Source organism: Tupaia chinensis, unplaced genomic scaffold (genome assembly GCF_000334495.1).
Source record: "Tupaia chinensis unplaced genomic scaffold, TupChi_1.0 Scaffold000313_1, whole genome shotgun sequence".
NCBI lineage: Eukaryota > Metazoa > Chordata > Mammalia > Scandentia > Tupaiidae > Tupaia > Tupaia belangeri.
Genome location: NW_006159806.1, coordinates 1,172,628 through 1,199,176, shown reverse-complemented (window position 1 = coordinate 1,199,176; position 26,549 = coordinate 1,172,628). Strand labels below are relative to the sequence as shown.

Genomic DNA, 26,549 nt, shown 5'->3' with positions numbered 1-26,549 from the left:
GAAAGAGGGCCCTGCAAAAGCAAAGGAGAGGCCTGAGAATACAGAATCACCTGACAATGAGGATGGGGAATGTGAAGACACCAATGAAGAGACTGAAAGAGAACCCATTGCTTCTGGAGAGCCATCCACAGTCAAAGAGCCTATGGGCAATAAAGAGCAAAAATTGGAAAGGAAAATCCTAAAAGGATTAGGCAAGTAGCTATGTTCTAATATATGACTTTCTTTTACATTATTCCTAAAATGGGGCATGAATTAATTCTAACCTTTACTAAAAGCCATATCTAATATTTGGATGATTATACCGGGCTCCTTCAGGATCATCCCACATATTCTCTTGTATTTGTCCCTAGTTCCTTCTCAATAGAGCTCATGTGAACATATCAATACATCACCTATCTACCTCCCCTCTGTCCCAATGGCTTATTTCCCATTGTTCTTGACATGTTCTCCAAGTCCCTAATGGTCTAACCTGAATCCTCCAAGCTTCACCTCACATTATCCTAACCCTCAATATCCCCTTCCTGAACACTCTGCCCCTATTACCGTCACTTCCTGGTAGCTGATCTTTTCTTTCAGTTCGTTGAGTATGATGCTACCTCCCCATGGGGCCTATGCACATCCTATTTTCCTATTCATCATTTAGATCATAACTTAAATGATATTTTCTTAGCTCAGTCCTAGACAAAGTCTTAACAGTTTTGTGTTTTTATTGTACCACATATCTTCCCTTCACAGCATTTATCAACACTTGAAATCATACATTAATTTTTGTGGTTATTTGGCTGATGTGTATCTCCCATACCAGATCTTTTATCTTAAGAGCAGAGATTGTGTATTTGGACATGATTCTATGACTATTTGCAGGACAGCAAATGACATATTCTAAGAGCTCAATAAATATGTTGTAAGTATGAAAGAATAAATCGGAAAATCGTTGAAAGAAAAATTAATGAAGTCTACATTTAAACAAAATTAAAAAGGATAGGTCTGTCTAGAAAATGACTGTCAATTACATCAATTCATAGTATGTTTCATTGATATATAAAATATTATTACAATATTAAGCCCAACTCATCATAAATGTATGAACTGTAGTGTTGGTGATTCTAGAAAGTATTTGTGCTCTCGTTAATTCATTAGTTCAATGAATATGTATTTTCAAGAATTATTTTATTTAATTTTATTCATCATCATCATGTTTAAAATTTGAACAGAGAAAGAGGGAAAGTGAGAATGCAAGCCCCCAGGTCTGGAACTAAAACCATGGTCACCCATGTGGGAGTCTAAGACCTTAACCACCACGCCACCTGCCAGCCTTCAATGAATATTTACTAATGCCTAGTGTTTCTGAGGCACTGCATGGCCTTTTAGTCAAGGAGCTCTAGGTATATATAGAGAAAAGCAGATTATAAACTGTTATGCAGAAGTGAAAGAACAGGCATAGGAAAAATTTCGGAGCCCATGGGAGATTGGTAACACCAGCAAGGCCTGTAAAAGAAGGATGACAATGTTAATTTTTAAATGACAAGAAGAAGCACGTTGTTGCACATTGGAAAGTTCCTCCGCCTGTTTTCCCTAGTGAATTTCTCTGAGACATTCACTATAAATAGCACCTCCTATGTGACCATTTCCCTAACATGTCCAGGTAGTTTGCCTCATATTCCTTAGCTCTCCTGGTAATTTTCTGCAGTCATTTATATACCTGCCTCTGATGCTTGATAGAGAATCTACCAAGGGCAATGACTACATCTTAATTCATTTCTGGAAGGCAGTGTGGTATGGACAAAGATCACAGGCACTGCAGTCAGAACTGTCTTCAAACCCTAATAGATTATATGTAAACCCCAAAGTATGTCTATACTGGAGAAGAAGGGCTAAAAGACACATCCAAATAGCACACTTGACCTGACCAAGATAAAATAATCCAGATAATACCTTTAAAAATCTTCGAGTTCCAAAGTGTAAGGTTGGAATCAGTCTAGTATTTGGGAACACTGAGAAACATAATAAAGTTTGTGTTGCAGAGCAATTATTTTCCTTCTCTAACCATAACATCTTACACATGTCCCTTCTGTTAGACATTGAAGTTTCCATAAGACAGGACATAAAAGCTCATCCCAGACCTGACCAATGTCAAGTGTTTCTAGCAAGAAAAGTCATTTTGCTTTATCACCCTAAGACTTTTCCAAAGGAGTGTGTGTGTGTGTGTGTGTGTGTGTGTGTGTTGTATCCAAGTGAAATATATGGAGAAAATAGGGGTAAGGTTAAAGATTTAAAATTTTGGTTTGTATACTCTCGCCCATAATCTCTGTACGCTCTTTATAATCTGTATTAACCTTATAAATATGAAATAATCAGAATTCTTTCTCTTTTTTTTCTTTTTTGGAGAGGTTTTTGCTATAGGGCGCTTGCACTCATCAGAAAGACAGAGAGAGAAAGAGAGACAGTAAGTGAGAAATCATCCCCCAGGGGGATGGCCACACCACAATCCCTTCTCCTCCATTCTCCTCTCGGGAGTATTATTTCTTTATAGAAAGAAAAAAACCATGATTTTTCTAATTCTGTCCCTGTCTGTAAGTTAACAAGCTCCACTCAAGTGTGTCTGACTATAATCAATGTTTGCGAATCCAGGCTGGGTCCATGCTAATGACACATGGTGCTAATGATCTTTCTTTACCATCTCACTCAACATCATTAGCACATCCTTCCAAACAGTGTACTAGTTCAGCTACATTCTAAGTGAAAACAACATTTTAAGCTAACCTAAACATGTAGCCACTACTTTAAACTTTCTTTCAGTTGTTTGCAAGTGGCTTTAGCAGATTTCTTGGTTATTTATCAATCTAGTTGCCCTGCACTCTTGTCTAGACCAATGTTTTTCAAATTTAACTGTGAACTAGGATCAAATAGAGAATTTGCCAAAAATATTGATCCTGACCCCCAACACATGAAATTCAGAACCGGCAATAGGGACAAGGTCCCAGGCAATTTTGACACTAATTGTAGAAGCAATGATTCCGATACTTCAGAGGGTGTGTCCTCCTTTTGGAAAAAATTTTAAAATTCTGGCTGAGATCTTTCAGAATCTATGGGAACCTTCTGTTGAATTTTAATTAGTCACTTAACCTATTCCTCAAGATATGCCCTTAGACTTTGCTTACATACTTACCAAAGATGAACTCTCTAGATACTGTATTTATCATATACTATTAGCTTTATCTGTATTTTTGAGGTGTTAAAAAATTATAATTCTGGGAACCAGCAGTTAGCATAATGGCTATGTCGCTGGACTCCCACGTAGTCGCCCGCGGTTAGCGTCCCGACCCGGTAGCTTAACACTCACGCCAGGCGCGGGTGAGTGCGTGCCCAAGATCCCAAGAGGAGAATGGAGGCGAAGGGCTTGCAGCGTGAACATCCCCCCTGGGGGGAGATTTCTCACTTTCTGTCTCTATGTCTCTCTCTGTCTGGCGAGTGCACATGCCCTATAGCGAAAATCTCTCCCCCCCAAAAAAAAAAAATTGTAATTCTAATCCAAAATTTTCCAAGGTGCATATTTTGGGATATTTGAGATTTCAGACAAATTTAGGTAGTTTCTTTACTTCCAGAATTCTCAAACCTTTCACATACATATGATGAAAACCTCCACTAGCGATGTGTAGTTCCCATAATTTACTAAACTTAATTGGATCAGTAAGACCCTTTTTTTTTCACAGAAAAACTTGAGTGTTTGAGAAATGTCTCTGACATAAGCACTCAAAACTTGTTTTTCTTTTAGAAGTTGCATATTCTCCCACAATCAGCATACTATACATCAGAGCAGTTGGTAGACATTTTTTTAGAGGTTTTTGCCATAGGGCACATGTACTCACTGTAGAGAGAGAAACAGAGACAGTGAGAAATCACCCCCCAATGGGGAAGGTCATGCTGCAATACCTTTTCCTCCACTCTACTCCTGTGATTTTGGGCACATACACACTGGAGTGATTGTTATGCCACTTTGTCTGGCACTCAAACCGCAGTTAGCCCTATGTAGAAGTCCAGCAGGGTAACCACTATGCCATCTGCTGACCCTGGAAGAACTTTTTTTCCTTAAGAATTATTTTATATACATTATTTATTTTTTTATTTTAATTTGACCAAAGAGGAACACATTGAGTGAGAGTGAGTGAGTGAGTGAGTGAGAGAGAGAGAGAGAGAGAGAGAATAAGCTGCCAGGTCCAGAACTTGAACCATAGCACGCCATGTGAGAGTCCAACACTCTTAACCACCATGCCACCTTGCTGGTCCCATAAGGGCTTTTTAAAAAAATCTCTGGCTAGTAAAGTCATTTTCTCCTCGGCATCTGAACTAAAAGAAACATAAACAGATTTCCCATTATACAGTACCACAATATGTCCTATTAATATCTAAAGTAACCCCTTACTTCCCCACTCCATCCTCCAGACTCATGAATGTCTTACCACTTAATTCACTTCTTGGGCAATCTTATGTGGTCTGTACAAGTACCACAAAATAATAAGCACAAAACAATAAAATCTGATACCACTTTCTAATATTTAGGTTGTAACTGATAGAATAGGAAATGACAGGTTTGAAATATAAGCCTGGGGAAAAAAACAAAGCTAATCCAAAGTCCATTCTGAGCTCACAATCCATCCAGTCAACCCACTAGTTTTATAGACAAAGAAATTGAAACCCAGGGAGTTTAAGAGTCTGCCAGTAAAAAAGTTATTCATGATGTGATTGCAAGATTAGTCATAAAGCAAAGAAGCAAGTGGTAAAACTGATGCCACTAGCATTAGGACCAGACGTATAGAAATGATCAGCATATTGGCTGAGGAGCACCAAAAAGAAAGAGAGAGAGAGAGAGAGAAAAAGAAAGAAAGAAAGAAAATGAAAAAGGAATCAGCAGATGGCATAGTGGTTATGTCACTGGTCTCTCACATAGTTAACCACAGTTTGAGTCCTGGACCCGGCAGCTTAAAACACACACGGGGTGCTTATGTGAGAGTGCCAAGAATCCCAAAAGGAGAACGGAGGAGATGGGATTGTGGCATGGCCATCCCCTCTGCAGGAAGGGGGGAGGGATTTCTCCCTTTCTGTCTGTTTTTCTCTGTCTCTCCAGTAAGCACGCACGCCCTATAGCAAAAACCTCTCTATGAAAAAGAAAAGAAATGGTTGAGGAATAACTACTACAGCTTAATTAATAGATTTTTTCTTCTTTTAAGTTGCAGTTAAGTTTCATTTCTACCTTCTGAAAGTCTTTGACTAGGGAAGTATTTAGAATCTCTTCAGATGTCTACTTAGTCTTAGAATGGTCATGTTCCCAGATAGTCTGTTTCATGTATTTTAGCTTTGTTTCCAGTTATTCTCAGAGAGTAATAACCGATTGTTTTGATAGAAATGCTAAAATAATCTAAAGAAGATAATAGAAGACCAAAGAAAGTCAAACAATATAGGAATCAGCAGAGACTTCAAGGTGAATGGGAAGACGCATAGGGAAACTAAAATTTAGGCCATATCCTGAAAGGAGAGGAGGGTATAAACAGATGAAGGGTAGAAAATACTATGTCTTGGGCAAAATAGTTAGTACTCTCTTCTGACCAAGATAGGAAAAATGGAAGTATTATTTCACTGCTCTTTCTGACACTTTTCTTTTTTATTATTACTAATGGTTTAAACACATAAACAATTGACCTAACAAGAAGTCCAGGCCCCATCCTCATCTAAATGACTGATCAAAGTTCCAAATATAAATACAAACAGGCCCTGAACTATAATGGTTCAATTTAGGATTTTTTGACTTTACGATGATAGGAAAGTGATGTACATTCAGTAGATATTTCAAGTAGTCATTCCATCATCCTGTTTTTCATCTTCACTATTCAGGAAATTACATGACATATTCAACACATGACTATAAAAGAGTCTTTAGGTTAGATGATTTTGCCCAACTTTAGGCTAATGCAGGTGTTCTGAGCATATTTAAGGTAGGCTAGGCTAAGCTATGATATTCGGTAGATTGGGTGGATTAAATGCATTGTCAACTTAAAATATTTTCAACTTAAGATGGGTTTACTGGAGCATAACCTCATTGTAAGCATAAGAGCATCTAGATATCAAGGTCACTGAAATATATGAGATATAAAATGTCATCCAAATGGAAAACAATGTGATGAGAAAACACAGACAGGTAGTAGTTTCAAAACTGATAGAGACATTAAAACCAAGTAAAATGAACAAAACTATAACTATAAAAAATAACAGTGAGGGGTAAGATAATCTTCACAAATTTGAAAATGAGACCAAAACATTCTAGGATAATGAATATAAAATATAAAGAATGTTGCCTTTATTTTTGCTATTATCTAAATAAAGGTAAAGAAAGTTAAAAGTTATTTCAGTTGCCAGATCACCAAATCTTAAAGGCTGAAATAAGAATCTATTTTGCCGATCCCCTGATTTTATAGACAGGAAAATGGAGGTCAGAGAGTTTGAGTCTGTAATAAAGTTACCCAACCAGTTGGTGGCAATGCCAGTTCTGGAACACAGGTCTCCTAGCATTAGTCAAATGTGAATTTAACTATACTATCCTCCCTATCTTCTACATACGTGACTCTTATTTCCCTTAAGAGATATCTATAGATGCTTAGGGATTATTTGTATCCCACTTCTTTTTAAAAGATTATATTAGAAGAAAAACAGAATTAACACTTAAATATGAATCTGGGTCTAACATTTGAAAGAAGATAGTCGCAATCTTTGTCTGCTTTAAGCTTCTGCCACAACACATGGAAATTGTGAAGAGGGTGGAGAAGCACAAAAGTATGTAGTCAAAACCAAAGTTTATCCCCAAAGGTCTAAAACATAATTTTGGAAAAGAAAAAACATACTTTTGAAGACAATAAATCTACATGAGTTGTCACTAACAATCATTACTATGCTGCAAGTTTAAGAAAAATCCTAGTTCACATTTCTACAGCTGGGTTAGTTGTCTTAATTTAAGACTGGTAACATTTTCTTCATAGTCCAACACCCCTTGAGTCTACAACTGTGCCAGTGACCACAGCCACATGTGACACCTGCTCTTACTGTACAGGTGGTTCTGCTTCCATGTAGCTTCCCGCTAAACACTGCGCAGTGTGGCAGCCATATGCACACCACAGGCCTTTTGCAGTTTTAATGGGAAAGAAATGAAGCTTGCTTAGGAATGACAAATCCAGGAAAAGACAACTGATCCCCCATTATAAAAGGTGCCTGAATAGGCTCGTGCCTGACACTGTCATGAGATGCCCCGATGTTAATTCTAGCATTTCTTAGAAGATGAACAAGTCTTAGGGGCCAGCAGGTGGCATGGTAGTTAAAGTGCTAGACATTCCCACATGGGTGACCACGGTTCAATTCCTGGACCTGGTGGCTTGCTTGCTTGTCTCACTTTCACTCCCCCTCTCTGTTGCTCTTAGTCAAATTAAAAATAAATGAATGAATAAATAAAATAATTCTTTTAAAAAAAAGAAGATGGATAAGTCTCTTTCTATTCCCTTCTTCCACCATTATCCTGTACAGCTCCCTAAGCCAAAAAAAAATAAACCTGTGGAAGCTTAAAAACTAAAGTCTTCATAAGTTCGTAGCCTAGTAGTTAAGGGAGCTGGATCCCACTGGGCTGACCACAGTATGAATCCCAGTCTTGGTGGCTTGAAGAACATGTTGGATACATGTGTGTACATTCCCCAAATTCTGACAAGATGAAGAAATGGAGGAGAAGGGACAGCAGCATGGCCATGTTCCATTGGCAGGTGCTCTCCATGTCTCTCTCTCTCTCTCTCTTAACCCCCCTTCTCTGCCTCTCTCTGGTAAGTGCACATGCACTCCTGGCAATTAAAAAAAAAAGTCATTTAAAAATTCCACCATCTCAGATGTCACAAATTCATGAATTCTGTGCATGCCTGTATCCGATTTCTTTATTTTTTTTGTTAAGGGGAAAGATCATTTTTAGGTATGTTAATGCCTCTGAGTGTTAAAGTTATCTACAAAGTTACAGAATATTAATTAGAGCAGAAGGAGCCCTCAGTGAATGTGAAGATTTAAAAGAAAAAAAAAAGTTTCTCAGTTACAGAAAGCAAAATCTAAAGAGAGAAGGTACATCATGTGGGAAGAAAGAATGAACCATTGGACTCATTCAGTTCCTCTCCTCCAACAACACACGTCCTGGTTGTATATGTTGGTCCTCACACTGAGAGGTGTCCCAGAGTACATGTCACAAGTGAGAGGAAGACCTGTCTTTGCTTTACTCTATCATTATTGGCATATACTGAGCACGTGTATGGTGCAAACAATACTGGCTTCTGGGCTAAAACTGATCAGCTGTACAGCTCATCTTAACAGGTGACACTGTAACTGAGAGGAATAGTAATCTGAAAGTGAGTACCTAGACAGGTGACCAGGGTGAGGGATGACCTGACTGACACAAATCCATTCCTGTGGCCAGCAGAATAACTTAGAGCACATGCCTGGTGGGCCAGGAGGTGAGGGGTAGGGGGGAGCACACTATCCCATAGGCCATAATTGCAGAGCTAGGAAGGGCCCCATTCACATCCACCTCCTGCCCGGTCTTAGGTTATGTCTCTAATGTAAACTGACTAAATATAGGCAGAACTAACTGTTGGGAATGAGGTAATTTCTTTTCCCCACAACAACAAAAAAGTTGTTTTATATTTGTCTAGTTTCAGTGACTTCAAAATTCCACATGGGAATGGAGTGATTTACAGCAAGTAGACTAACTTTGGAGTCAATCCTTGACTCTACCAGCACTAATGATAGAACTTAGGCTGCAAAATCGACCATTTAGGCTGGATGCTCTTTGAAATTCTTCTAGACATAAAATTCTTTCATTCCACGTAGGTCTGCCAGACTTAGCAAATAAAACTACAGAATGCCCTTGGTCTAACTGTGGAGGTACTCTCTGTGAGATGCCACATGGAGGCCTAGGTTCAATTCTCAGTACAATCAAAAGACCTGGTACAGTTGGTGTGTGTTTGTAATCCCAGAGACTCAGGAGACTGAAGTTGGAGGATCATGAGCTAGAGGCTGGCCCAGGTGACATATTGAGATCCTCTCTGGAAAAGAGCTGGGTGGGGTGGTGTAGCCAATAATCCCAGATGTGAGCTGAGGTAGGAAGATCATGATATGTCAAGACCCTATCTATCTATCTATCTATCTATCTGTCTATCTATCTATCTATCTATCTATCGGCTTTCCAGTAAAAATTAAAAATATGGGAGGGCTAGCAGATGGCATGGTGTCTAAGGCGCTGGATACTCCCACATGGCTAACCACACAGTTCAAGTCCTGGAACTGGTGGCTTGCTCTCTCACTTTCCTCTCTCTCTGTGTGTGTATGTGTGTGTGTTTCTAGTTAAAGTAAATGAATGAATAAATAAAATTAAATAACTTTAAAAATTAAAAATATGAATAAATAATAAGTATTTTTTTAGTACAAACATGTCTCATGCACTATAATTAAACCCTAATTCCATGATATATCTGTTGCTCCAGATGAAAGGAAACATCCTAGCAAACAAAAATTATCTGTTCTTGAGGAAAATGTTGTCAAAGCTGTTTGTATTCTTAGGTAGGTTTATATCAGGAGACATAGGCTCTAATGCCTGCCCTGACCTCCCTACTCACATTAGACAGGGTGACCATCACAGATACATGAAGGTGGGACAAATGCTCTACCTGGATTGAACCATTTGAAAAGATACAATCAGTGGTCAATGCAGACCTCCTATCACAGTGCTCCCTCCAACATTCAGCCCAAAGATCACTGGAAGCCAAAATTTCCCAGCACCAGAGAAAGGCAAATGGAGTCCATTGAACTGAAAAACACAAAAGAAGAATAACAGGAAAAGAAAAGAATCAGAGGCTCCTGTTAAACAATAAGGAACAGATGAGTTTTAAAATGTAGCATAAACTCCAAGTAAGAATAGAATCTCTGTCAACAGAGATTAATGCTGAGTGGGGGAAAGGGAGACCCAAGATTGCTGTGTCCAGAATATATATTTAAATGGCCTTCCCTCCATGCCTTGGCTTCATTTTTCACTTATGGTGATTATATTCTGGTTTGGTAAGAGATTTAATCAGAGTTACTCCCAATCAAACCTCATGGAATGGGTTTATACACAGAAAGAATTACTTCCCCAAAAGATGGAGAAACAGGTACTAAAAGAAAACCCTCAGGAAAAGGATGGATAGAACAAACTCTAAAGCTTCTGTTTTGACTGAATTTTAACAACTCCATATATCAATACCAGCCATTTCACACTAGTCAAAATTTTTGGTTGGCTGTTTTGCTTCTTTCTTACTAATTAAAGTAGAAAAATGAATGATTCATTCTTCTATAAAGTCCATTTTTTATGCATAAAATCTTTTGGCTATTAAGAATATAGGGTGGAAAGTAGCAAACATAGATTCTTGGAATGAAAATTGGGGGTTACTGCTATAGCAACATTTATTGAGAGTCAACCAAGAACCTAACCATACATTTTCACAAACTTAGCTTAACCTTGCTTCTTCTGTAGGGTAGATGTCATCCCTTTTTACAGAAAAGCAAAATTGTATCTAATGTTCAGATAGATTAATGGCTTGGCCAAGGTTGGTAATAAGGCCCTATTGCTTAGCTGTACATTCAACACTTATTTATTTATTATTTTCTACATTTTTTAAAGGCAAAGAAGCCAACCTGCTAATGCAAAATCTGAACAAGTTGCAAACACCTGAAGAAAAGCTCGATTTTTTATTCAAGAAGTACGCTGAATTGGTAAGGTCTTGGTTATTAGCTTTTTTTGTCAGAGAGATTCAGGCTCTGGATAGAGCTGAGAAAAGGAGCCTGTCAGTTTTTCATGTACATTATTATAGACTATTGTTGATCCCCTCAAACAAAACAAAGATAGAATTCTTAAAACAATTTTTGTAAAAGAAAAAGAGAACCAGGGGCCAGCAGGTGTCATGGTGGTTAAGGCATTGAACTCCCACATAGCCAACCATGGTTCAAATCCCAAACCTGGCGGCTTGCTTTCTCAATTTCCCTCTCTCTCTTTCTTTCACTCTCAGCCTCTCTCTGAATGCTCATAGCCTGTAGCAAATTAGTAATAATTACAGTAATAAATAAAAAAAATTTTTTTTGGAGATTTTTGCTATACGGCACGTGCGCCTGCCAGACAGAGAGAGACATAGAGACAGAAAGCAAGAAATCACCCCCCATGGGGGATGGTCACACCGCAATAATCCCTTCTCCTCCATTCTCCTCTCAGGATCTTGGGCACGCACGCACATGCGCCTGGCGTGAGTTTTAAGCCACCGGGTCCGGAACGTGAACTGCGGTCGACTACGTGGGAGTCCAGCGACATAGCCATTAAGCTAACTGCTGGTTTCCATAAATACATTTTTTTAAATATTAAAAAAAAAAAAAAACAGAACTAATGGAAAAAGGAAAAGAGGATAAAATTGTAGGCCACTTCACCTTCAAATACATGCAAAATTTGGGGGATGGGAGAAAGAAGTATAGATAATCAAAAACTGAATATTGGAGACTAGTAGTTGGCATAATGGCTAAGTCACTGGACTCCCATGTAGTCGACCACGGTTCAAGTCCTGGACGCAGTGGCTTAACTCACATGAGGCACGTGTGCATGTGTGCCCAAGATCTCCAGAGGAGAATGGAGGAGAAGGGATAGTGGCATGATCATTCCCTGTGGGGAGTGATTTCTCACTTTCTGTCTCTCTCCCTCTCTCTGTCTTTCTGGTAAGTGCACGCGCCCTATAGCAAAAACTGTTCAAAACAAACAAACAAACAAACAAAAACTGTGAATATTGAAGCAATTTTAAGTTTTGTAATAAAGCAGAAATAGACACTTGACATAAAGATAAATTTTCAAGTTTTCATTCAGTTCTTGTACCGTGGATCTTTGGTTCTTGTTTTAATTTTTTTTTTCTAAGTTTGCTAAGGCATGTGCACCTGCTAGGGAGAAACAGAGTTAGAGAAAGGGGAAGAGAGAAAGCATCTCCCAGTGGAGATAGCCATTCTTCTCCATTCTCCACTCACGGTTTTGGGCATGCCTGCACATGCATCTGGAGTGTTTTTCAAGCTGTCAGATCTGGGACTAGAACCATATCACAACCACATGGGATCCAGCCACCTTTACCACACCACCAGCTGGCTTTCTTTCTTTCTTTTTTTTTTTTAAGTATTTACTTACTTATTTACCTATTTCTTTCATGAGTGTGAGAGACAGACAGACACTCCCAACAGGGCATTGACACTGCAATCACCCCTAGCGTCAGTCAGCCTCTTGATTATTGGCACATGTCCGCGAGGCACACTGAGGGAGGTTTCTAGATGGGGAAGGAACCTGGAATCTTCCCATGTAGATCAGCCTCACAGAGCATTGTGTTTTATGGCTGTACCAGCATTCAGATCCCTCAAACTCTGATTTTTTGAGGGGTACAAAGAAAAGAAGGCAGAGGACTGAATTAATGCAACCCCTCAGTTTGTGGCATATTCTTACCTGGTCTAGTCTATTTACCTATTGTCCTCAGATCTACATTCTTCTCCTCCTCCCCGACAATAGCTATGCACTGATGTGGATTGCTTTGTGCTGAGTTCTAGATCCTCTGCAGGCAGCCTTTTTCTCAGTAAGTCAGGGCCACCGGGTACAAGAGAAGCCACTTTCAACCATCAAAGATCCTGAAGGTGATGGCCTCTTCCCCAGTACTCTAGTGTTGGCCAGTTGGAGAAAAGGAAGACGGAGTGAAGCCAGCAACCCTAGCCTCAAAAGACTTTCACAAGCACCTGCTGGTGAGAGGATGAACAGAAAACAGTGACATCTGAGGTCTGCACACGACCCCTCAGCTGAGATACAGCATCCTCTCTAGTACAGCAAGGCAGTGTGCTTCTCTCTTATTTATGCTTTCTCTCAAAACAATTTTTTTTTCACTTACCTCTTTTGAAATAGTGTCAAGAAAATGAAACTAAAGACTAGACACGGCAAAAATTTCCTCCAGGCCTGGGCTAACCTGCATATTTACCTTGCAGTTCAAGAACCTTGAATGTCATGGCCTCTACTAGCATGGGCCCCTCTGAGGCGCTGAGCCTAATTCTCTCTTCTCAGTTTTTGTTTTCAAGAGGGCCTCTAACACTGGATAAGCTTCAAGCCCTTCATCCCATTGATGCAGTGGAGTTTAGTGAGTGACTTGTTCTCTTTACTTTTCGCTCTGATTTCGGCCTCAGTGCATCCTGTTATGCTGAACTGTCATGCAGGCAGACCCGGAAAAACTGAAATCCTGTGTGACTGCCCGACTGCTCAGCTCTGTCAACAACTCTTTTTAATTATTTTTAATCACACCAACCCTATCAGGATAATATAAGAACACTGAATATATAAATCAAACAAAAATATCTCTAATCCCATGAACTACAACACAGTTTTATTTTATTCATGTTCTTTTCCAGTTTTGCTATATAAGCAGAGATGATTTTTTATTATAATTATCATAATAAGGTACATGCAAGTTAGTATCTTATTTTATTGGCTCATATGACAGACATTTTCCCAACTGGCTTATAGTCTTTATGACTTTATTTTCTAAAAGTTGTGTTATAGTCCCTTAAGTGGCTATATCTCCTGAATCTCTAATTTGGGAACATTTAGATCCTCCCACTGTTTTGCTTTACCAAATATGTGGGTAACTCAGAAAGTTAGTGAAAAAAAATGAAATTAAAGTACGAGTTTATTTTGGTGCAAAAGAAAAAAAATGAAAACCATGCACGGTTTTTTCATAATATACATTTTTCATTAACTTTCTGAAGACTTGCTGCATGGATGTCATCATGCATTATATTTGTCCCTTCTCATTTTTATGATTTTAAGGAAAAGTTCCAGAAATAGAATTACTAAATCAAACAGAATGGATACTTTACTGGTTTTTAAACTTTATGGTCATATTACTTTCTAAAAGAATGGTAGAAATTTACAAGACAATGTATCGATTTTATAGTAACTTGTTTAGCACTGGCAATCACCAAACAAATGCCATAAAATAAGTTAGGGAACAAAAATAATTTTTTTTGTCCAAAATTTTCCCGTCTCACCTACCCATCCCACTGTCCCCTAGCCACTCCTGCTCTCTATATCATTTTTTCTCTGTCCCTCTCATTTAACTACTCATGCCAACACCATTCATGCTCACTTTCTAGCGCCATGCTTTATACTTGGCTGGGCGGCATTCTAGACACACACAGGAAGCCATGCATGGTGCCGTAGTCCCATCACGGTACTGAGGAGAAGAATCACTTCTCCTATCTGACCAAGATTTATTCTGTGACCCAGGGCCGTTCATTCTATTCTCAGGGAACTACCTGCCCCTACTCAGCTTCCTAGCCAAGCAGTCACCCCGACAGAAGTGATTTTCTAGTCAAGTCTTACTTACTATACTTAGACACTTGTATCATTTCCTATTATAAATTTTAAAACCTAAAAGATGGTTATAGCAAAAAAATGAATAGGAGAAAACCGAGCCCCCAAACTATTACATTTCCTTTTCAGAAAGAAAAAAATTACAAGGCATTTCAATTTTTTTACTTGGAGACTAAAGCTTATTTCCTTGCTCACTGATTTGGATATTAATATAGAAAACGTATGAAATGTAAGTATTAACATGGAATGAATCACCAAATGCAAAGCTGTGAATCGAACAGCCTCTGTGACCCACTCATCCTTACAAAGTCTGAATTGAATCCTGTAATATTATCTGCCATTGTATTCATAAATAAGGATGAACTCATTAACATAAGAGGATACCTCATGACTAAATTAAGAAATGACTTGAGAGAAACACCTTTTGCAAATTCTCTCAGTTACTATGTTAAAATAACTTCACTAATATGATTCTATCTCATTACTTAGCATTAGTTTACTTTTTTAACTGAGCAAAAAGAGAGAAAGAGAATAGAAATTGCTGATAAAAATTCTACATGCTTGTTATAATTACATGTAAGAGCAGTGCTTAAGTACATTATTAAATTACAAAGCCAGTATTTGACTGAAGTTGATTCAGCTGCAATATGTTTGTATTCATTCATTAAGAAACTCCATGTATTTGTATTCATTCACACAAATCTGAAGTATTTAAACAAAGATTATCTACATGCTAAGGAAAAGAAACCAGGAAGTTCAGGAGTTTTATTGTAAAGCAGAGCAAGATAGACATAGTTAAATGTTAAATTTGGTTGGTATTGAAACATTAAATGAGCAAGCATGAGTCATCTCCCTTCCACTTTATGTAACACGTACAGCGTATCCTCCTCCTGACACTCAGATAGTCACATAAGGCAGTGTTCCCTACAGAGAGGCAGTTTTGCCCACCAAGGGACAATAAATAGGCAGTGACTGTCTGCAGATACTGTTTTGTGTGTGTGTGTGTGTGTGTGTGTGTGTGTGTGTGTGTGTGTTTTGTTTGTTTGATTACTGGAGGGCATTATACTCCCTAGAGAGAGACAGAGAGGGGGAGAAAGCATTCCACATGGGCACGTTTATACCACAATCCCTTCTTCTCCATTTTTTCATCTTGTTGGGATCTGGGGCACAAACACACATACCCCTACTGTGTTTTACAAGCCACCTGGGGCCAGGATCTGGTCATATGGGATCCTGCTCCCTTATTCACTAGGCTATAGGACAGGTCCCAGATGTTTATCTACTAATTTCTTCCATGAGTGAAAGAGAGAGAAAGAGGAAGAGGAAGCCAAGGAGAAAGTGAGAACATCCTCAACAGGCTCCAATGCCACAATCCAGCCTCAGCTTCAGCAAGCCCAGATCATGGTCAAGCACATGCCAGGGAACTCAGGGAGGTCTACAGACTTGAACCAGGAACCTTCCCATTTGGGATTGCCTCACAGGGCATCACATGTTACTGCTATACCACTGTCTGGCACTCTGTCTGCAGATATTTTCAGATGTTATAAATTGGTGCACTACTGGCATCTAGGACCAGGGGTGCCAGGAAGGGCCAGGGGTGTTGCTAAATGGCCTATAATAAATAGGGCAGCTCCCACAACAAAGAATTCTCTCATCAGATATGGCCATAGTGCTGAAGTTGAGAAGCCCTGACATATGTTTTAATTTTCAAAAGATAAAAGTCCAAAGCATAATGCAATAACAATAATAACAAAATATAAAGTCTAAGAGCAACAGACCACTGAAATTCAAATGTAAACATGAGAGACTCCATTCTTATTAAATATCTATGGTACAAAATAAAAGAACTACATCTATCCTACTGAGGACAGAAGTCTGTATGAGCAAGAGTTTAGCATGAGAAACATATAATAAAATACTACTGATTTTCCAGGAAGGATTTTCCAGTTTCAATCAATACTTATGGTAACATGGGTCTAGTTCTCCCCAATGCTAATTCTTATCAATAGAAAGAAATTGCACACTAGTATGAAGGTAGACTATCAAGTGTGAATATTCCTAGCTTCATCTGGCAAGGATTTATAATCGTTTTCTCAATATGCAGGAGGGAGGGCGGAAAAAAGGAACATAAGATGTGAACTGAAGAAAATGTGACAGCCTTATTCATCTTGCTTAGAAACACCAATGCTTTTACTAAAACACATGTCAGGCTCATGTGGCATGTGTATCCTTCATGGATCCGCGAAGTATAGGAGCACCTGAGGTCCAGATGCACCCGGGGCTCACTTCCCAGAGCTTTTCCTTCCCAGGACTAGTACCTGCCTGGCTTAAGCAGCAAGGAACTAAGAACTGAGTCTAGCAGAGGAAATGTCTCTGGGCAGAGGGCAGCCACTTGAATGTGGCCACACTAGCAGTCAGTCGGAGGTGGACCATCCTAAAGTCTGCTACTCTACCGTGGCTTGTGAAAGCTCGCTTTACACTCCCTCCACTGGAAGTACTGATAGAACCCAAAACAACACTGTAAGATTTAGCAAATAAACATACACTGTCCTCAGTTAAGTTTACATTTCAGATAAACAACAAATTTTTTTTTTTAGTAAAAATACAAGGGGACTTCAGAAAGTTTCAGGTGGGGGACCAGCAGGTGGTGGGGCACTAGACACCAAAATAATCAACTGTGGTTCAAGTCCCAGATCTGGCAGCTTGAGAGTCACACCAGACACGTATCTGTGCATGCCCAGAAGCCCAAGAAGAGAATGGAGGTAAAGGGATTGCCACATGGCCATCTCCACACCCCAGAGGTGATTTCTCACTTTACCTCTCTCTGGCAAGCTCATGAAATCTATTGGAAAAATCTAAAAAAAAAAAAAAAAGGAGGGGGGCAGCAGATGACACAGTGGTTAAGGTCTGAACTCCCATAAGGCCAACTGCAGTTCGAGTCCTGAACTTGGTGATTTGAAAATCATGCCTGGGCGTGTGTGCATGAGTGCTCACAATCCCAAGAGAATGAAAGGCAGGGGACTATGGCAATGGTCATCCTCTCTGGGATGGTAAATTCTCTCAGTCTGTATCTCTACGGTGAGCTCATGTATCCAATAGCAAATTTTAAAATAATAACAAAAATTTAAAAATAATAAATATTTTTTTAAAAAGTTTTTGCTATAGAGAATGTGTGCTTGCCAGAGACAGAAAGAGACAGTGAGAGGGAAAGTGAGAAATCATGCCTCCTGGGGGGATGACCACACTGTAATCCCTTCTCTTCCATTCTCCTCCTGGGATTTTGGGCACACACACACATGTGCCGTGTGTGATTTTCAAGCTGCTGGGTTTGAGACTTGAACTGCTCTTGACCATACGGGAGTCCAGCACCTTAGCTTCCTGCTAGCCCCCTTCTTTCCTATTTTTAAAAGCATATAAAAGTGCTATAAGCTTGTTTTAAGAAAGAATTACAATGACTAAATGTAACCCAAACAAACTGCTGACCACTGCCTCAATGCAGGCTACTGTTATGAATTCTGATAGTTTGCAGATTCTAAGACCTGCCTTTCTAATTGGCTGTCATTGTTAGAAAGACTCTAGAAAAGTATTTCTAAACCACCAACAAAAAGATCAAGAGAAGGAAAAATTAATAAAATGAAAAACGTATAACCGCTATACTTTAACAGCTATATCCACAAGCACCACCAAGCTGACATTTGTGAAGTTCATCTGCTTCCAGAGGGATAGATAACAGTAACAATACTTCCACACCACCACTGAGTGATCCCTAGGTTTTGCTCCTTTTCTATCACCTGTAAAGAGACTCTTGACATTTATCTTTCACATTTGTACCCCCATGTCTAGCTGGATGAACATCGCACTGAGCAAAAGAAGTTAAAGCTCCTACAAAAGAAACAGGTGCAAATCCAAAAAGAAAAGGACCAGTTACAAAGCGAGCACAGTAGAGCTATTCTTGCCCGAAGCAAACTGGAGAGCCTGTGCCGGGAGCTGCAGAGACACAACAAGACGCTGAAGGTATGTGTCACCACGGCTTTGAATAACGCACGTGTTTGCACACTGCATAGATGTACCCTCTGGCTCTCACAAAAAGAATGTGGGTTTTGGAATCAGGGGCTTGAGTTCAAATACGAGCCCTTGCCTTGTTCTCTTGTGACCTTCAGTAAGTTATACCTCCTTTCCACATCCATAAAATGGGAATTACACCAGCTTCACCGTGTGGCTGGGGGCAATTTAAATGGGAACCCATACTCACAGTACCTGGCACAGAGCAGGTCCTTAATAAAATGTGGGCCTTTGGCCCAACTACGTAGCATGCACCCCAACACCTTTGCTGGGCAGGCAAAGGCCGCAGAGACCCTGGGTTTGTGACTTGACCCACTTTAAAATGCCAGGCACATCTGTAGTCCCAACTACTTGGGAGGCTGAGGCAGGAGAATCTTTGAGCTTGCAGCCAGTGTGGGCACCACAGTAAGAAGAGCCAGGAGTGGTTGTATGCACCTGTGGTCCTGACTACTCAGAAAACTAAGGCAAAAGGATTGCAACATAGCAAGACTGTCAAAAAATAACCACCACACAAGCACACACATACACACACACACTACAAGTGTGTCACTCACCTTAAATTAGTATTACATTGAGTTTTGTTTTTTCTTTTAAGGTAACCCTCAGTTTTATTCTTTAAAATATAAATTTGTAGAAACTGAACATTTTTGTCTTATAATGAAATTTGCATGACTTGAGATAAATTAACAAAAAACTAATTGACACCATAAAGTGAGATTGAGAATCAAAATGTCAATAGTCATTTGAAAAAGAAGCTACTTGAAAATACACTGAAGCTCTTCAGACTTAATTATTCAATCTAAAAATAATAGACTGATCACTTCATTCAGTCTGCGTGGGTTTCATTAATTACAGCAAAAGCCCCAAGCAGTGTGGTTAATTTGATTACACACAGACAGTAGCTCCATTCAATAAAGCAAGAGGCCGGGCTCTCCAAGATAATACTGGATGAATCCCAGTCTCTTTTCCAACTAAAGCTCCTGTAGCTTTTGACAAAAAATAATTAATTAGACACCACCATTCCTGTGAGGTAATTATTACATGTGGAGCTTTTTGCTGTTTGTTTTTTATGACTGACAGCAAGTATGCACACATGAGAGAAAGAAAAAGCACCCCTTTGACAGCAAGCCACAATCCCCTTTCCTCAGCTCCCCAGTTCCTTAGGACATGGGGTGCCCATGCATTCACCTGACATGTTTAAAGCCACCCTAGGCATCCAAATCCCCAGTTGGCCACATGGCTTCCAACACTGCAGCTTCCTGTGCTAAGGACTGTGCCATCCAGGCTGGACCTAGATGTGTTTTTTTAAAAAAAATACTTCAAGAAACAGAAATATTAAAAATCATTGCTCAGTTTGTACAATGAGATAAGAAGCAAAATAAAAGAGGACAATGATTCCTCATATTCCAAATGTTTTTTTAAATATTTATTTATTTGTTATTATTATTATTATTTGATGAGAGAAATAGAGAAAGAGAGAAAGTGAGAAAGCAAGCTGCCAGGTCTGAGACTTGAACCGCGATCAGCCATGCGGGAGTTCATTCCCCCCGTGTCCACCTGCCAACCCCTCCAATTTTTTTTTTTTTTTTTTTGCTTGTTGTAAAGTGTGAAGCCAGTGTGATGAACTTTAACTCTCAATTACAAGTTTTAGGAGACAGGCTTCTGGCATCTAATCAATAACTGCACTAGGAACAATCAGAAAGCCAGACTGTGTGGAGGCACAGAGATGGAAGCATCACCCTCAACTCAAGATAAATATTAAAATGATGGTATTCCATGATTACATACATCTCCTGGCAGTTCGTAATGTTACATGCTAAGGAGATAAAAATTAAATCACATGGGTTAGGAAAGTTTATTAATTAATGGATGTAAGGAGGGGACTGATGTGACTTGGTCCTATTCTGTCTAGAATTCAAAGACAGAATGATGAAAGTGACAGGAGGTCCTGTAGGTAGATTTGCATACTTTCGGTAACATTTTATAGTTATGGACAATGAAATTAAGTATTTTTACTGTACCAGGAATTGTATCAAGTGCTTTATATGTTGTTTCACTTAAGCTTTATAGCAACACTGGGGAGGTAGGGTGTAATATCTCCACTTTATTAAGAAACTGAAACTCAGCAATCCAGATCATAACCCAAGGTCACACATATCTGAAATGTTAAAATCAGGATTCAGATTTAAAATATTTTATCATTTCTCTCCTTTTCTCTTTGACCCATAGATTATTTAGAAATGTTGCTTAATTTTTTTTAAAGAGGTTTTTGCTATAGTGACCCATGGATTATTTAGAAATGTTGCTTAATTTTTTTTTTTAAGAGGTTTTTGCTATAGGGCGTGTGCACTCACCAGAAAGACAGAGAGACAGAAAGAGATTAAGAATCACTCCCCAGGGGGGATGGCCACACCACAATCCCTTCTCCCCCATTCTCCTCTCGGGATCTTGGGCACGCACGCACACACGCCTGGCGTGAGTTTAAGCCACCAGGTCCAGGACTTGAACCGTGGTCGACTACATGGGAGTCCAGCAACATAGCCATTACGCTAACTGCTGGTCCCAGTGTTGCTTAATTTTTATAGCCTATTATATATGGCCTCTCTTAACAAACGTACTATGTTGTACTTGGAAAGAATGTCTGCTGTTCAAATGTTGGGGGTTATGCTCCATAAGTAACAATGAGCTTTAGATCATTTATATTTTTATTGAATTTTTAATTTATCAGTTGCTGAGGAATGAATGTTAAAAATTTTCTAGAATAGAACCAGTGGGTGATGTAGTGTTTAAAGCACTGGATTACCGCCTGGCTGACCATGGTTTGAGTCTTGGATCTGGCAGCTTGAAACTCAAATCCCAGGAGGGGAATGGAGAAGAAGGGATGACAGCATGGCCATCCCGACTGGGGGTGGGGGGTGGGGGGTGGGTGATTTCTCATTTTCCCTCTCACTGTCTCTCTGTCTTTCTCCAGCAAACACACATACCCTATGGTAAAAATCTTTTTTAAAAATCTCCTAGAATAATTGCATAATTGCCTTCTTTTAAAATTACATCAACCTCTGCTTTTTATATTTTGAAGCATTGGCATTAGGTATATACATATATATATATATACATTTACATTGTTATGTCCCCTTAATGAACTGATCATTTTATCAATAAGAAATGTCCTTCAGCAATAATCTGTTTTGATGTCTTCATGATCTAAATCATAGCTATTCCAGTTTTCTTACTCTTATTGTTTATATGGTATCTCTATTTTCATCCACTTATTTTCACTATGGGTGTTTATGTTTAAAGTGCATCTCTTACAGATAATATATACTTGAACCTTGCTTCTTTTCATTCTTACAATATATGCCTTTTAGTTGGAGTACTAGCCATTAACATATAATGCTACTTTTGATGTAGTGGGACTTATGTCTATCATTTTATTACCTATTTACTATTTGTCACCTCTCCTTTCCTGTCTTCTGTTCTTTTCCTGCCATTCTTTGAATTACTGATTTTTAAAATTACATTTAATTTATCTCTTGGATGTTTAAATTAAGTTTTTTAATATTATCTTTACAGGTTGCTCTATGATTACAATATACATTCTTATCTCTTCATACTCTACTTAGAGTTAATATTGTATCACTTCTCACAATGTGTGGAAACATTGCAACTAAACAGGTCTATTTATTCTCCCCACCACTAAGCTAGTTATTATATGAATTTTATTTAAAACATTTATAAATCCCTTAAGACAATGCTATAATTTTTCTCAAATGTATTTCTTTAAAATTTAAAGACCAATTAGCCCTCTTTATTTACCCAGACATTTGCCATTCCTAATGCTTTTTATTCATCCTAAAATTTTAAGGTTTTGCCTAGTGTCATTTTTTTTTCCATCTGAAGAACTTTATTTCATATTTTTAAAAAATGTATTATCATTATCATTATTATTATTTAATTTGACCAGAGAGAGAAAGTGAGAAAGCAAGCCACCAGGTCCAGAACTCAGCCATGTGGGAGAGTCCAGAGCCTTAACAACCACGCCACCTGCTGGCCCTATTTAGTACTTCTTAACAGTATTATTTTGCTAGAAATCAATCTCTTAGTTTATTTTTAAATATTTGTCTTTATTTTGTTTTTATTATTAAAGGCTATATTCATTGCATATAAAATTTTGTGCTTACAGGGTTTGTGAGTTTTATTTTCTTTCTTTCAGCCTTATGTAAATGTTCTACTAGCTTGTGGTCTCTATAATTTCTGATAAAAATCAACACTTTAAAATGCCACTCCCCTGTATATGATAGGCCATTTTTCTTTGGCTGCTTTCTTGGTCTTTCTACTCATCTTTAGTTTTTAGAATTTTAACTGTTTAATATTCAGGAGTGATTTTCTTCATATATATCCTACACGGTATTTGCTGAGTTTTTCATATCTATAATTGCATGTGTTTCAGCCACAACTTCATATATATACACATATATATGGGATGTATATATACACATATTATGTATATATAATTATTACACATGCACAATTTTTAAAATTCTCAGAAGGAATATGCATTCGTGAGAGACAGAGATAGAGAGAACATAGTCCCCAACAGGGTGTGGTCATGCCACAATACTTTTTCTTCCATTTCTCCATCCCATTAGGATTTGAGGCACACACACGTGTGTGTCTGGTGGGGATTTGAACTGTGGCCAGCCACATGGGATCTAGCTCCTAATGCACTGCACTTAACCACTGTGCCATGGAGTAACACTTAGTTACTATTTCTTTAAAATATTTGTTTGTACCCTTTTCTCTCTCTCTGTCTCAACTACTTTCTCCTTCTCCTAATTCCCTTCTAAGATTCTGATTCCATGTATGTTAGATGTTTTGATATTTTTCCCTAGGTCTCTAAGTCTCTCTTTAAGTTCTTCCTGAGTCCTTTTATTAATTTGCCAGAGGATGTGTGAACTAGCTATAGAGACAGAGAGAGGAAGAGAGAGAGAGAAAAAAAGTGAAAAAGCACCCCCTTGTGGGGCCTAGTAATGCCACCATCACTCCTCCTCAGTCTCTCTCTCCTTTAGGAATTTTGGGCATGTATGCACAAGCACCTGGCACGTTTCTCAAACCACCAGGACCAAGATTCCAGTCATATAGCTGGCCATGGGGATCCAGCCACTGTAACCATTAGGCTACAGGTTGGCCTCCACCTTTTGCTCATTTATCATCAGATTAGATCATTTCTATTGGTCTAGTTTCACATTCACTGATTCCTTTCTCTGTGTTCTAATTCTACTCCAAGTCCAGTCAGTGATTTTTAAATTTCAGATTTTGTCCTTTTTAGTTTGGTACTTTTTTAATATATTTTTTTCACATGAGATTTCTTATTTTTCCCTCACTGAGATCATCTTTTTCTTCACATCATTGAGCATAGTTATAATCCTGTTTTTAAAATTATTGTCGGCTAATTTCACATCCAGGTCATTATAGAACTTGCTTCTTCTGATTGTCTTTTATTCTGACATTTGGTCACATTTTCTGGCTCTTCACATGTCAAGTCATTGTCAACTGTATCCTGGATGTTGTGACCTTTATATTTTAGAGAATATATATTCTATTATTCTCCTCTAAAGAACGATGATCTTTTTAGCAGCAATTAATTTGGATGAACTCAAACTACAAACCTTGCCTTTCAGGTAGTAGCTCAAATCTCAGTTCAGTTCTTTTTTCCTTAGGTAGGCTGCTTTGAGTCTAGCCTGCACATGTATGGGGCAGGGTCACTCAGAGAGAGGAGCAGTATTTATTCATAGAATATAGGGGTTTTTTTCTCTTCTTTTCTTTCTGGAAATCTCACTTTTATCTTCCAGTGGCCATAGTTGCACAGAACCCTGCACTCTCATTCTTTTGATTTTTTTTTTTTTTTTTTTTGGAGAGGTTTTCACCACAGGGTGCGTGCACTCACCAGACAGACAGAGAGAAACATAGAGACAGAAAGCAAGAAATCACCCCCCCCAGGGGGGGATGGTCACGCCACAATCCCTTCTCCTCCATTCTCCTCTTGGGATCTTGGGCACGCACGCACACGTACCCGGTGTGAGTTTTAAGCCACCGGGTCTGGGACGCAAACCACAGTTGACTACGTGGGAGTCCAGCGACATAGCCATTACGCTAACTGCCGGTTCCCGTGCACTCTCATTCTTCAGACCAGAAAGATGACAGGTCTTCCATGAAAGTTTTACCCTGCCATAAAAAATACATATTCAAGTGTAAACTTCCCTCTAGATCTATCTGATTGTGTTTACTCTCCAGTGCCTTTAGGTTGTTGTTTTTCACATTTTGACCATATTTTACAGCTAGTATCTGCAGAAGGGTTAACTTGTTATATGCTTTTATGGCTATGGTAGTGAAACAGTCTAAGTCTACCCAAACTTAAAATTCACTGTGCTAAGACCTCGGGAAGCTATAGAAAGAGAACATATAACCAGGTTTTCCATTATCCTAATTTTTAACTTTTACTATTCTTTATTAAATTTGCTTCTACAATGAGACAAACACACTCACACGCCTGCACACAACCTACAATTTAGCATAATTCAGAAAAATACTAGTGAACATCTGAGATATGGGCTTGTTTCAACAAAATAATACATATATTTGATGCAATAAATCTGAAAAAGAGTTACCTAGTAAGAAGTGAACACATGATCTTAAAGGAACATGTAGCATTTGTTATGAGAATATCACAGAATTTTAACATGGAAAGGACACAGAGTCATTAATCCAAGCTACTTAGATGTCTTTACATAAATTAATAATTCATAGATTCATTAAGTAAATATTTGCTGCATTATGTGTCAGACACAGCACCAGTTCTAAGATGCACAATGATGCTTGCAAAGTTTGTTTACTTAGTTATTTCGTACTTTACCCCTCAGTCTTATTTGAGTTATTAATTTGAACTATGTGCTTGATAAAGAAAAGGGAATTTTTATGTCACTGTTCAAATTCTTTACCAAATTTCGTAAGAGTTTGCTAGATTTATTTTTGTCTCATTGAACAACAATTTAATGTAAAATGCTAGGTGCCATGTTCTGGCCTGGGGTTGGACGCTATGATGGTTTGACATGTGTTTAGTGTCATCCTTACACCTGTACTTTCTTTCTGTAGCCAGCTTCTAGTGAAAACCTGAGACTTGTTAGGTAGCCTCGGATGATTCTTTCATTTACTCATTCATTCATGGATAAAATACTTATAAATGAATGAAATTAGGTCATGGTCTTAAGTTCTATGATTCAGAACTTGTTGACTTCTAAGCCAATCAGGAACAATGAGGAGATATTCACTATCATGTATATTTAGTTGTTCTTAACCAATGACAATATATATATATATATATATATATATATATATACACACACACACACACACACACACATATATATATATATATATATATTTAGTGAAATACATACAGAAAATGTTATAAATGTTAGTATATAAAGCTCAGGGAAATAACATTTCAGATTGTTAATTCCTTAGTAGGAAGTGCAGAGAAAGATAAAACTGGATCCTCATCTTTCACCATTAACAAAAGTCAACTTAAAATGGATCAAAGATTTGAACCTAGGATCTCAAACTATAAAAACTACTGCTGGAAAACACTGGGGAAACTCTGGGAGACATTGAAATAGACAAAGACTTCTTAAATAAGACTCCCAAAGCACACACAGTAATCCTCAAAATAGGCAAGTTGGATTACATCAGATTAAACAGTTTCTGCACAGCAAAGGACACAGTAATTAATGTGAATCACCAACTCTAGGAATGGGAGAATATTTCTGTAAACTATGCCTCAGATAAAGGACTGATAACCAGAAAACACAGGGAACTCAAGCGGCTTACCCAGAAAAAAAAAATGATTAACCCGATTAAAAGATGGGAAAATGAGCTGAACAAAAACTTCTCTAAGGAAGACATATGAACAGCCAAAAAGCATATGAGGAAATGCTCAACATCCCTCATCATAAGG

General features: G+C 38.4%; 1 protein-coding gene across 3 annotated transcripts in view; it reads left to right on the top strand.

The window, feature by feature from the left end:
* The window catches only part of TXLNB (taxilin beta), a 49,616-nt gene that overhangs the window by 3,088 nt on the left and 19,979 nt on the right, over window positions 1-26,549 (top strand). For all 3 annotated transcript variants that reach the window (XM_006151088.3, XM_014588837.2, XM_006151087.3), the window contains exons 3-5: window positions 1-191; window positions 10,727-10,818; window positions 18,317-18,487. In XM_006151088.3, coding sequence (XP_006151150.1) covers window positions 1-191; window positions 10,727-10,818; window positions 18,317-18,487 — 454 coding nt within the window. The remainder of the gene's footprint in view (window positions 192-10,726; window positions 10,819-18,316; window positions 18,488-26,549) is intronic.